This window comes from Manis pentadactyla, chromosome 13, assembly GCF_030020395.1.
Source record: "Manis pentadactyla isolate mManPen7 chromosome 13, mManPen7.hap1, whole genome shotgun sequence".
NCBI lineage: Eukaryota > Metazoa > Chordata > Mammalia > Pholidota > Manidae > Manis > Manis pentadactyla.
Genome location: NC_080031.1, coordinates 70,850,350 through 70,864,506, shown reverse-complemented (window position 1 = coordinate 70,864,506; position 14,157 = coordinate 70,850,350). Strand labels below are relative to the sequence as shown.

At 33.0% G+C, this 14,157-nt stretch overlaps 1 protein-coding gene across 3 annotated transcripts in view; it reads left to right on the top strand.

Moving 5' to 3' along the window:
• The window catches only part of SRFBP1 (serum response factor binding protein 1), a 157,690-nt gene that overhangs the window by 95,569 nt on the left and 47,964 nt on the right, over positions 1–14,157 (top strand). For all 3 annotated transcript variants that reach the window (XM_036903132.2, XM_057490365.1, XM_057490364.1), the window contains exons 2-3: positions 1,551–1,639; positions 2,634–2,706. In XM_036903132.2, coding sequence (XP_036759027.2) covers positions 1,551–1,639; positions 2,634–2,706 — 162 coding nt within the window. The remainder of the gene's footprint in view (positions 1–1,550; positions 1,640–2,633; positions 2,707–14,157) is intronic.

Below are 14,157 nucleotides of genomic sequence, written 5' to 3'. Positions count from 1 at the left end.
ATTAATTAGAGGAAGTTTAAGGTATTGGCAAGTGTTGATCATGTTCCTAAACTGGATAAAAGGGGGAAAATTAAAAGGACTAACCATTTGAGAGAACGTGAAAGGGGTGAGTGAACTGGTGGTTTCAATGAAGTCACAGACCATTGTGGTGGATGAAGTTAAAATAACCTAGCTCGTGAAAGTTGTGATCTCATTGTGGAGTATTTGAATTCACGACTTTTGAAATGAAATAGTTATTATTGATGACAAGGGCTACAGTGTGACCATGGAATTGGGTGGCTGAGATGGAAAAGATTAGGCCATTAGAAAAGAGGAAGTCAAGAAGTGAGAATGTAATATCAGATGGGTTATTCAGGTGGACATCTACCTCACCCAGAATGATGGCAAAACCTAGGATGGAGAGAAATTATAAATTGTTTGCCATTATTTTCAATGAATGAGGGGTGACTGATACTAATAGAAGATAAGAGAAGCTGTTAAGGCTAAATCCAAGGGCCTTGAATAAACAGGATGAGGTTGATAATGTTATTTTGGTGAGAAGAATTTAAGGGATTGTGTGTGCCAGGCATTATTGCAAGGTGGAAAACAGTATGTAAATATTGCAATGCCCTGTTCTCTGAGAGGAGTTCAGACTATAGAACAAGACAGCCACATGTGCAGTTAGTGACAGTACAGTGAGATCCTACCTACAAAGTGTAGTGGGAACCTCAAGAGCAGGTTATGTTTAGCTGAAGAAGTCATTGAAGGTTTCACAAGAGAGATTATATCTGAACTAAAGTTTATATAGTTCCTCAAATGGAGAAGGAGAAGGACATTAAAGAAAGAATTGTAAGTGTATGGCTCCTAAAAATGACAGACGAACATAAACTCAAATGATAACATCCCTTCTTGTAGTAAGCACTATTGTAATACGGAGTTCTTTGTCATTATAATATCTCCATCTCTTTGCCAATAGTTCTATTTTTTTGTTCCAGAGTTCAACACTGTTCTCTAATGGGATGATTTAAAACATGTATCTGGTGTGTGTATGCCCTTGTGTTTTTTGTGTTTCTTTTAAACTTATGCTTGAAATAATTTATTACCAAAAATAAATGCAGAGGTGTTCTATAAATAAATAAAATATAATTCTTTAACATATTTGCTATTGTTATAACAAACATTCATTCAGCAAATTAAATGTCTGCCATTATAGGTGAAATTCTGTTTTCAACCACAAGGACACAAAGATGAACATGATGGTCTCTGACCTCAGGGAACTCATAGTTTATTATGATCCAGGAACAAGATGTATGGGTAATATCAATATACTAACTACAAGGAATGCTATGACCTTTTAAAAATTACAACTTATTTCTCTTAAATCCTCAGACACATTTTTTAGAATGTTGATTCATTCCTTCGCTGTTTATGGAAGAGGTTTGATTTCATTAAACCATATAGTTAAACAAAAATTTGGTTCAGTTGGTAGAGTAATCTATAATAAGACTCAAAACAAAGTATGTTTCTTCTTGAATTAACAGCCTTCCTAATTTTTGCTTTATTCCTCAAAGGTTGTGAAGATGAGAAAAGAAGTGAAGCGAGTCCGAGTTTTGGTTATCCGAAAACTTGTCAGGAGTGTGAGCAGACTGAAGTCAAAAAAGTTAGTCACTTACACTAATGGTCCTGGGACTAATGAAATGTCAAAAGTTGTTTTCATTCAGTATTTACAAAAGTGAAGGGTGGAACCTAGAGGAATAATTAAATATCTTACTATTTCAGCACTTTGTTTTATATGTGGAAAGGATATGAGTGAGATTAAATGTGCTGTGTCAGCAAGTCGTTATATGGTTTGGACCTTATTTACTTTAAAATACGTGATGAATTATTCTACTTTTTTTCAAAGCTGTCCTTTTGGCCTTTTTGGAATGAAAGCCCTTTGGGGTTGTTTATGTGTTTTATGTAATTGGAAGTTACTTTAAGATGCTGCTATAGTTTAACAAATGAACTAATACCTTGGATCAGTTATGAAGATTTTATATCACTTTATTCCTTGAATTGCTAATTAATTTGAAATTCTCAGTGTCTTAAAGTATACTTTGTAATTTTAGTTTCTCTAGCATTAGAGAAAAATATGCTATTTATAGTTTTTATACTTTAAGCATGAATAGTTTTCAGATGTGTTTTATTCCTGATTAATTTCTTATTCCTTCTTAGTAAATATTTCAGAATAGCCTTCCCCTCCAATATAATCAGATTTTTAACTTACATATTCCATTAATTCCAGAGAACAAGTTTTCATTTAATAAAATTTAATTCAACCTTTAATTATAGCTTATGAAATTTGTGTTACATTTAAACAATGTGTTATTAATATGTTAATTAAAAAATATTATTTGGCCATCCTATTAAGGAATAGAAGACAAACTGTTAATGTTAATAGTCTGTAATATAATGCTGGGACAATGCTTATCTTTGCCAAAAACTTGAGTTTGTTGATGGAATTGGGGTATGTATTGGGCAAGGGGAGGATAGTACAGGATGACAGTGTTTGTTATTTAGAGATTTATTATGCCTTTTTAAAAGAAATGAGATTTTTCATTTGAGAGAAGTCTAAGATAAATGCTTTTCTTCGCTACATATTGCATTTTCTGCAGGGGTACTGAAGATGCACTGTTAAAAAACCAGAGACGGGCACAACGATTGCTTGAAGAAATCCATGCCATGAAGGTAAGGACTTAGATGGGTGTGTACATATGTGTGTCTCCATGTCTTCTATCAGCCTGCACTTTGTGGGCGTGCAGTGGGTGGGGGTATATGGTGTTACTTACTTGAATATTAGCTTGAATTGACTAAGACTTATTTAATGGGTCTATTTGGTGCAGAATGTAGCACATTTAGAATATTGTAATGTTTAAGCTTGCATTTTTCCAAGTTTTTTAATGGAATTTGTTAAAGTACTAGACTAATTTGAGCCAAACTATGCCAAACTAAACTCATGTATGTTTAATGATGCCTCATGCCTAAGGTTTTTGTTTTTACTGTAACCTTAGCCATAAAGTCTAAGAAGTTCAGGCATTGAATGTTCATGCTGTTTGGTAATGTGGATGGTGATATTGGAAGCTGACATCATGCTTTGCCTATTGCCAACTCAATAAATTTTTGTGTGGTGGTGTTAGGATTTTATTCAGCTCTGTAGTAACTTGAAATAAAATTAGGGTTGAATCAAAATGATCCATATTTTTGTTTCTTTCAGCCAGACTCTTCACTAGCACGATTTTTATGTCTTCTCACTGCTTTTACTTTGTGGAAACTTTCATTTACCGTATGACCTACTATTAAATGTCTGGGAGACTGTTTTATTGCAGAACTTAAACACAACATTTGGTACCAACAATTATCTTAATTGTAGGGTCATTTTGCATGTATATTTGACTATTACATTTTGGTATTCTAAGTTTAGAGATAGATAAAACAAGACAATTCTCTAATAATATTTTAATTGAGGTAGATTACCAAAACTTCTCACCATTTTTTCCTTTTGAAGAGATGATTAAGTGTTTTATAGGATAAAATTATCACAGCTAATCTGAGTAAAAGTTCTAAGGCATGGTTTTTTTTTATGTGAGTTTTTCTTCCATGGCTCCTTTATTGTGAGGTATTTTCATTTGTTTTATTTTCACAATACTGCCAAATTCATGGAATCCATTTGATATATCATTCTCAAAGCTCCAATCCCTTTTTATCCAATCATTCAGTAAAAATATCCTATATTTGACTCCTGATTATCATTTGTGTCAATTTGGGTTACACATTGTTTGGGCTTTTTCGTATGCTGTTTTTTTTCCCTATGAAATTCCTATAGAAATAAAATCTTTAGAGTTCTTTGTTCTGAGGATGACACTAAGATGGGAAATTAGGATTTTTCCTTTTGCCTCTTTCACTTTCTCTTAACCAAGGTCCTTACTAAATTACATTCCTTTACCTAAATTTTTCCATGTAATTTCTTCATTTTATCATGGAAAAGATGCATTATATATAATAAGACTATGTGCAGTGTGTGAAGAGTTTGAGAACAAAAGATGCATTACTCTTTAGAATACTTTCCTTCTGTAACTCTCAATAGTTGCTTTAATTTAATTAATTAAAAAAGAAAATCCTATTTGATCTATATGTGGAAGTTGTTTTCTTTTATCCTTAAATTTCATCAGCAGTAAGAAATCAGGCTCAGTCATAGAGTTCATAGGTTTGTAAGACCTTTATGGAATTGTTGCCTCATAGAAACCTAAAATTCATAATCCGTATGTTCCTTGCATTCATAAAATCAGTAGTGTATATATTTGAATTCATGGTAGTGGTTAGGTAGTTAAGATTGGTTGCTGTAACTTCAGCACTTTTTGTGATGTTTAAAACTGGATTAAGTTTAAATGTAGAAACGAGAATAAAAAGAATATGAGGAAGACTGTGTTTGATTTCATTACATGTCAAATTTCATTTCTGATTCATGATTCTTTTACAGAGTTGGTCTTCCTTTCTTAAAAAGGCAAATAGAGCACTTTTAAAAATTGAAAGGTCGTTTGTAATTTTTTAAGAAAGTGTATATCATGTACATGGGAGTATCAAAGAAATGGTCACAAGACAGAAAACTCAAAGTTTCAATTAAATTTGGAGAAAAACGTCTACTTACTCTTTTTTCCAGATGGATTTTTTCCCTTGGCTCATATACCACTACATTTTTATAGCCTTGTTCATGACATACTGTCATATACTTGCTTTCTATGATAATAGGGTATTTTGTTGCAGAATGACTTCCTCGAAGAAACCTGAGGTAATTTTAGAAATGGGAGTTTGTGTTTTCTGGCCAAGAAAAAATATGACCTGATCTTTATGATATTATAAAGTCATAGGTTCCACTTTTATACACTGTAATGGATGAATACCAAATCTTTGTTCATGCTTACATTCAAGCAACTTTTGCCAGTGTTTTCTTCTAGGAGTTTTATGGTTTAATGTCTTATATTTAGGTCTTTGATCTATTTTGAGTTTACTTTGTGTATGGAGTAGGCAGTAATCCAGTTTCATTCTTTGCATGTAGCTGTCCAGTTTTCCCAAAACCAGTTGTTGAAGAGGCAGTCTTGTCTTTTCCCCATTGTATATCCATGGCTCTTTATCGTATATTAATTGACCATATATGCATAGGTTTATATCTGGGCTTAATTCCGTTCCATTTATCTATGAGTCTTTTCTTGTGCCAGTACCATACTGTTTCTGATTACTGTAACTTTAGAGTATAGCTTGAAGTCAGGGGACATAATACCCGCTCTGTTGCTTTTTTCTAATAGTATTCATACTGAAAACTTCAGTATTAGTATAAATACTGGCTTCTGTAATAGTTCTATGGTTTTCTTTGGAAATTAGTTTGTCAACTTTCACAGATCCTTAAGTTCTTTAGCTAGAGAAGAAGATGATAAAATTAAGGCATACATTCAATCAATCAAAATGTACAGGAAATCCCTTTCTCTATAGTAAATGCAGTAACTAGCTTTTACTGAGCATTTACTACGTGCCTCGTACCATATTGTATGTTTTATATTCATTGTCACATGAGGTAGAGATCATTATTATCCCTATCTTATAGACTAAGAAACAAAGACTTAGAGAAGTTGAGCAATTTTCCCAAGGTCAGATAGTTGTTAGGTGGTGGACTTCACAACTGATTATATAAAGCTAATAGTGTTAACTGCCAGATTGTACTGCTAAGACAGTAGCTTCCTGAAATATGTCTCGACACTACTCTTCCTAGAGGTTGAATTCTCGAGATAATATAGTAAATATTGATACTTGCCTTCTCAGTGTGAAAAAAGGCCCAAAGATGTGCAATATGTTTTGTTTTGTTTTTTTCATGCCTCACAGCTAAATGTACTCAGTTACCTCCATCTGCATTTTTTTTTCCCTTTTTGTTCTCTGGGCCATTACTTTTCCCTATGCTGATTATTCCTATGCACTGAGAACCTGCATATTCTTCTGTGAGACCTTGCTCAGACTGCTACCCCTTTCCTTCTCTGTTTTAAAACTCTCTCCCTCTGTTTCATTCTTCCCTGATTTTTACATGCCCAAGTCTCTATTATTATAAGACATGGCTTGAGCTTGCATCAGATGTTGGGATTGCTGTGCCTGCTCCTTTGGAGCCTGTTTCTAAGTGATTGTCATTAGCGGACCACAAATAGGAAAAATGATTTAGATTATGATAATAACTATATCATATCATTTGAACTTTACCACAACCCTGTAAATTAGGCAGAATCTTATTTCCAGACATGTTTATAAATGCTTACACTGCACACATCCATTGAATTTCAGGCTTATTATATATATTCATATAGTAGAATTTTAGAATACTTCTGGTTATGCATGCTTTTAAAACATTTATTGAGATTTCTCTCTGTAATTTCACATACTGTGATTTTATATGTTTTCTTATGAATGCTTAAAAATAAACTTTGCCATAGGTAAATAATGCCTTATCCTGTAAGTACTATGTTAATTGTTTGTGTCAAATGAACATTCAGCTCACTTGTTCTACTAAAATACATATTTTAATCCAAGTATAATTATTTTTGACAGTTTGACCTTTTATTTGTAAGCCAATACAAAGAATTAAGTCTGACTCACGTATTAGAGATCTTACCTAAAATCCAGGTTTACTAATAGTTTCAAGGATACATGCAATCAGAAAGCCCAAGTGAAACAAGGAAAGATCTGGGATTCTGTGGTTCCACATGGCCTCCCTTTCTACACTAGACATGCACTTTATAGCCCAGAGTGGATGAGATCTTGAAATTAGGAAGTCTGGTTGTTACCTCATAGCAGAGAACATATAGATTTTGAAACTTCTCCACACTGTACCCCATATATATATAATTTACATGGTGTTCCCCAATGTGCCATGTCTCAAATCCATAGATGTTGGGTTTATTTACTATATGCATCCTTAACAAGGGACATCCTATGAAGAGCATTCTTCAGGTAACAAAAATCATTAGCCTGTTTCCAGGAGGATGATTATCAGTATATTGATACATACATTACGCTCCATTACCTACTTTTCCCTCAATTTCCTCTGGTAAAGATTTGAATGGATGGATCCCAGGACAGCTGCTTTAATTCTCTCTGTGATTTATAATAGCTCCCCTTAAGCTTTGTTTGTGTTTTCCTCCAACTTTTTGTAAATAACTTCAAAAATTGTAATACCACAATATAATAATAATAATACATTGTATCATATCCATGATTGTCTTTTCTGGTGATGCTGAGTTTCAGTCATTTGCTTTAGATGCTGTCTGCCGGATTTTAATACTTATAAAGTATTTTATGAGATGATAACTTTGAGACTGTGACTTTCATACTAGTTTTTCAGTGATAGATGTTCTATAACAGAATCAGTTAACACTTTTTTATCGTTTCTATTTCTCTGCTGGGATTTTTTATTTCTCTGGTAAGATTGCAATTCATTGAGAGGAATTTTTTTTTCCTTCTTGATTATATCATTGAGGATAGTGATAACAGCCATTTTTGCCTGAAAAGAGGAAAAATGTTTATTTCTTGGTTCTTTGTATGCTGGGTACTTTTGTATTTTAGCCTGGATATTACGAAGATTAAGTAGTAGAGATTCTGGGTTTGCTTACTTTTTTTTGGCAAAGAGTGGTTGTTGTAGCAGTTAATTTTTTTGGACAGCAGCTCCAGCCTCAGTTTAAATCTTTTGTAGTGAACTACTTTGAACCTGTTCCTGCATGAGAGGTTCAGGGTTTTGGATCTCTTACGTGGTTCCTCCCTTTGTGGGTTTCCCTTGCTCTCTCAGTGGATAAGCTCTCCTGACTTTAGTCTTCCACAAAGTGGTTCCTTTGCCACTGCTCCTGACCATGCAGACTGCAGGTAGCCTCAGGCGAAACTCTGAAGAGATGCTGACTTTGTACAGCTTCCTGTCTTTACTCCCAGGAAGCTTGGACTTGCTGTCAGAGTCTGTCTGCTTCCACGCACCCTTCATTACCTTCAGGCAGGACTTTTTGTTGTATGTCCAGGTTTTATGGTTGTTATGGGGGGAGGTGGGAGAAAAGGGGGTTAATCATATTATCTATTAGTATCTTAGCCTCTCATAACCAGGAATGGGAGTAACGAAAGTTGGAAGTAGTTGTAAATAGCTAAGGAAAGAGGCCTTTGCCCCTCAAGACACTGTGAATGTGGATCTGAGTAAGTAAGAGACTGAAGGAGAAAAAGAAACAAGACAGTATGTCTAGGGCACCAAGAGAAGAGATTGTTTCAAGGAGGGAGTGATGAATTAAGGGTTTTTGTTGATGGTGTTTTTGAAGTTAGCAATATTATTTTCAAAGCAGAAACTCATTTATTTGATCATGATGATTGATGAGTTTATCAAGTTGTGGTATCTCTGTTGTCTAGCTGCTTAGCAGAACTGTTCTGATAGAATCAAAATGGTTTTTGTTGTTATTCATGTCATCTAAGCATATCTTCCCACCTCTCCTCTTCATCCATTCTGTTACTTATGTAGAAAAAGATGTCTGATTAAGTCTGAATTATTTCAATAGTTGTATTTTTTTCCTTGAGGTCTGAAACCTAGAAGGGAGAAGTGTAACGTTTCTTTCTCATTGACTTCCCTTACACCATAAGCCTACCCATATAGAGTGTCTTATGGCCACATGATCTGCAACGATCAGTGCTGTGACCTATAAGTCCCTTTCATAAATCTGTGCTTTATAAGGTGATTTTTCTCAGATGCATTAAAGAAACCAAATAATAAATAATTTCTTGACATCTTTGGTTCACCTTAAAGACGTAGTATTTTTACCAAGAGGAAGCATTTATACAGCGCAGGTATCCATGAGAATGGTTCCATCTATATGACTACTGCCTTTATTTGTCCTGGCATATTTTCTCTTCTTTTTCCTTTGCTTTTCTCTTATGTTATTGGCAATACCTCGTTTGTTGGGCACTTAATTAAATAGATAACTTATGTAATAGGTAAACCTGTAGACTGAACAATGTAAATTTAATGGCTGTTGAACTAAGGTGAATCAAAAAATAGCTGTTGTTGGAGAGGATGTCACTACATAGACAGGCAGTCTTATTCACTGCTGGAGGGCATAAAAACTGGTATATCCTTTTGAAACAGACATTTGGCAACATGTGTTAAAATTATTGACTAAGCATTTCCACTTTTAAGAATATATTCCACAAAAGTACTTCTGGATACATAAGACGAGAGGGGAATATTCACAAGAACATTGTAACACTGAAAAATACTGTGCTTAGCATAATTGTAAAAATTTTTGAAATCACTAAATTAAAAATTTATGTAGATTTATATATAAATTATTAATAGATTGTAAAATTAAATGGAGAGTGAATAAAATAAGATGGGGAAAAATATCTTAATGAGTTTCATTTATTTTATACATATGTATTTAATGTTTTTACATACAAAGATACATTGCTCTTATACAGTAGATTTGTATTTAATAGAGACTTTAAAACAGTAAAGCAGTATGAATTGGAAAACTTCCTCCTTAAAAAAATAATCATTGTACAGCAATAATTTATAGAAAGCAGAGATTTATTATATTGGCATCATAGGGGTGGGTGTGTGCACGTGTGCATATGTGTGAGCAGTGCATTTTTATATCCTAAAAGTTTAAAATTTTTATTGTGTTGCTATTTAATTTCTTAGTGTTCTAAACTGATTTTTTTTTTAAAAAGCAGAACTTTTATTGCTTGTAAAGGCAGAGCAAGATTACTTGATTTAAAGTCCATCTGTACTCAACTTGTGACATTTGAAATGATAAACAGGAAGTCATACTGGTATTTTAAAAGCTCAGTATATACTGCTCTCCTCACACTCATGCAACAAAATTTAGAAACAGATCATCATATTGGAATTTCAGTTTACTTCCTGGCATATGGTTTCTACAACTTAAGCCAGTATTTTGAATAGGTCATATTCCTGAAACCTTTTGCAGTGTGGCATTAATATATAGGGGTCATGATTTTCATTTGATGTTTTATTGATACAAAGATGTTAAGTCTACAGTGGCCTTAAAATATTTTTACCTTTCAATAAGACAGTTGCGGCAAATAAAAGTGGTATCCACCCTCCGTTTTTGAACATGCTTGCTTCTATTTGAAAACAAAGAAAAAGTTAGAGGTCCTTGTTGGCAAAGTGATGAAAGTGCTATTAGCATTTACTGAGTCACTGTATACACCTAATTTTAAAATAAACTGACTTTGGAATTGCTTCAGTCTGGATGAGCCTAGTTCATAGGCTGCTGAATGTGTAAACTGTGTTTAGGGGTCATACGAAAGAAAGAAGTATCACAAGACTTCTTTGACAAACATTTTTTATTTCTTTTTGAATTGTTTTGATTTTTTTTTTTTAAGTTTTGAAATTCTGGAAATTTGAACCTTGGCAGAACATTTCTACTAACTGAAAGTATCCTAAGCCATTTTCAACTATTAATTTAAAAATTTGGACAACTAATAATACTATCATCATTCCAATATGAAATAATGTGGTGACTGAGAGAAGAGGCAAATATTTCAACATATTTTGTTGGGAACACACAGTGGGAGGCAAAGGGCTCTTGGGAAAAGCAATAGTAACTAATTAGTCCCACAAAACAGAATTTTGTTTTTTATATAACTGGAATGTCACCTGAATTTTGGGTTGAAAGGAGACAAGTTATTTTCAAACACTTTCATTCATTAACTTGACCACATATATTACTAGATTCCTGTCATAATGGAAATTATGTATGCATTTTGGTTTTTTCCTATATGTTAAAATAACCAGTATTAGTGATTTGGCTACTCAAAGAATTAACATTTTGTGATAAAAACTCAGTCATGTTCTGGATTTTTTTCTTGAATATGAAAAATTTATTCTATTTTCTCTATCTACCACTATATTATGTAAGCTGTGTAGTCTCCTATCAAATAAAAATAATACCCAGGGGAATTAACTGTTCCAATTAAGAATGCAATTAATAATGTTCCAATTAACAAATGAAAATGTATAGTTCACTTTTATTCTCTCATTTCTTCTATAAAAAGTAACTAGTCCCTTTATATGGTTTATCCATTTTATAAATAGGAGGCAGGAAGAAAAAGCCTCACTTTTTAAATTCTTGATTTTTGTTGAAAACCAGTGTAGTAAAATAAAGCTTGTTATAAATAATAAAATAAAATTCATTATAATAAAACAAAACTTATTCTTGTTCATCACAATCTAAAATAGCATTCCAGTTTATTAATGGTCATATATCTTCTTAAGACCTATAAAATTTGCAACCAGCAGAGAAAAACACAAAGTACAAATGAAAAAAAGATAAGGAATTTCTAGAACAGCTATTATAAGTTCCATATTATGTGCTCAGGTTAGTTAAATACATTTTAATTTAGAGCCTTCTATGTACATAGATATATAGATTTCTACTGCCAGAGAACATACTATTCTATGGGGCACAAGCAACAAACATGAGTCTGTATGATATATGCTACACCAGTGTTAAAATCAAAGAGTTGTAGGAACCTAGAGAGGGGATTGATTAATTACTTACAGGACTTAGGGAAGACTTTACTGAATGTGAGGGCTGGGGGGCATTGAGTTGCAACTTGAAGAATAAATATGATTTTACTTAGGAAAAGGCAGTGTAGGTAAAGTAAATAGAGCATTCCAAGAACAAAGCATTAGGTCTGAAAGTGCACAGTGTGATTTGGAAGCACTCTTTCTATTACAGGGTTTAGTACATTGAACTTATCCCTTTGTATGTTTCCTTTTTTGGAAAGAGGATATCATCTTTCTATATCCAGTACTAATGCACAAATTGGCATAAAGTGACATTCAGCAAGTATTTCTTCAGTGAATTAACATCCTGGCTGGAATATGGAATGAATGGAAGAACATGTGGTTGAAAATAGTGCTAAAATGGTAGATGAGATTACTGTTCAAAGCCTTTTAGAAAATGTGAATGGTCAAAAGTTTTTGAGTATTCATATGTTATTTGAAGATAACTTTGGAGGAGCATAGAGGCAAGATAACCAGATAGGAAGCAATGACTGACTTTTTTCATGCATTAAGGAGACATTTATTAAACCTATCTTTATGGAAGGTAATATGCCATGCGATTCATTGTTTTTGCTCTGCAGAAATCTTACACTATCAGAGAAAGGAGCTGCTACTCACAAATTTTAAAGACAGTAAATTATGATAGGTGCTTTGAAAATTTTAAAAGAGCAAGAACTTGTTTCTATCAAGTAATCAGGGAAAATTTATTGGCAGAAGTGACAATTAAAAATGATAACTGTTTAATCAAATTGATATGATTTTTATGATTTTCTTTGATTGAATCTCAATTAGGTAACAAAGGTACTGTTTTATACAACTTCACATCACAGACTTAAATATTTATAACAGTAAGAAGCTCGATTTCAGATGTATGAACACAGCTGCTCATAAATAATAATTTTAGTTACTAATAATTGAGCACCTACTCTGTGCCATGCCCTTTACTATAGCCCGTGTGTGTGTGTATGTGTATATACAGCTGTGTATATTTGTATAGTATAGTAGCTCTGCAAGGTTCTGGTTTAGCTCCAATTTACTGATGTGGAAACGGGACATAAGGGATAATTACTGTATCCAAAGTCACACTTCTAGAGCTTGGCAAAGCCAAAATTCAATCTAAATCTATCTGAATCAATAGCCCATATTCTTAATACTCTACTAACCTAATTACTAAGTAGTATGTGCACAATTTTATCAAGAATAATTATTATAAAGAAATGTGCTGCTGAATTTAATTTTAACGATCAGTTAATTTAAAAGTGAAAATGATAGTGAAATAGTATATCATCATTGCCTCTTGGGGGGAAAAAAACCCCCAAGATTTCTTTATAATTCTGACCTAATTAGAATAGTTGGGCCTTCTAAAGATAGAGATTGCCTCATTATCCCTAGAGGTGCATAAAAGTGCATTTAACATTTAGAAATAAAATCTGGAAGCTAAATGCCGAAGTAACTCCCTCGGGACCATGAATTAGTAGCAATGATTAGGTTTCAAAAAACCATTCAGTCCTTGCCAAATTTGGTACTATATTTTAAACAAATTTGAACGTAACATGATCCTAGTATTAATTGACGTAAGATCTTTAAATTGTTAATTCATGGAAATATAATTAAGAAATGAGTATGGATTTTATTGTCATATATGCCCCTGAAAAAAGATAACTGGAAACTTGAAGTTTCTAGAGAAAATACTTTTATGTAGTTAGAACTGCAATAACAAATTGTTTGACTCTCAAAATTTTGAAAGGGTGTCTCTTATTCTTTCAGTTAAAGACCACTCTCTTTTAACACATTGCTATGTCCCTTTTAGCACATACATCCCTTTAGTTGTTATGCCAAAAATACAGCGAAAGACTGCCTCACTCACTTATCTTATGTCATTTCCCTAAGGTCTTTTGATGAATTTCCTAGGTGATTCACTGTGGGGGAAAAATGTGCTGTGGGATTAAGTAATTGTTCATGAGGCTTGAGATTTTGTTTGTTTTCTCCTTTTAACTCTTTGGGGTTGGTTAAGGAAAACTAGCAAGTATATGTAGATAAAATATTTTAGGAGTAGAAAAGCAAGTATATATTATCACATCAAGCTGTAGTTCTGTCCTCTTTTTATTTGATATACTGAATAATAATAATACCTACATACCTCTCACCTCCACTGATTATTCTTATTCTTGACATGTTATCCTGAGAAGACATAAAAAGAAAGTGGCTTTAAGTATTTCATTTACTCCTTATAAATTTACCACAAAATTTTTCAAACAGATGTTTGGATCCCACTTCAAAATAGTAAATTCTTCTCCCCAAGGCCACTTTTTATGAAGAGAGTCACTACACTGAAAAAATCTCATTTATTCAAATTTAATCAGAAAATCTCAGATTTATTATAATGCAGAAGTGTTCTATGTAGAATCTTCAGGAAGATATAATTGCTGGACCTCATTTTCTCTGCCTGCCTCTGAATATGAAAGAAGTGGGTAATTTTATGTGCCAAGAACAGTGTAGATTTTTATTTTGACATAGAAAACGTGATCATGTTTAATAATCACTTTGGT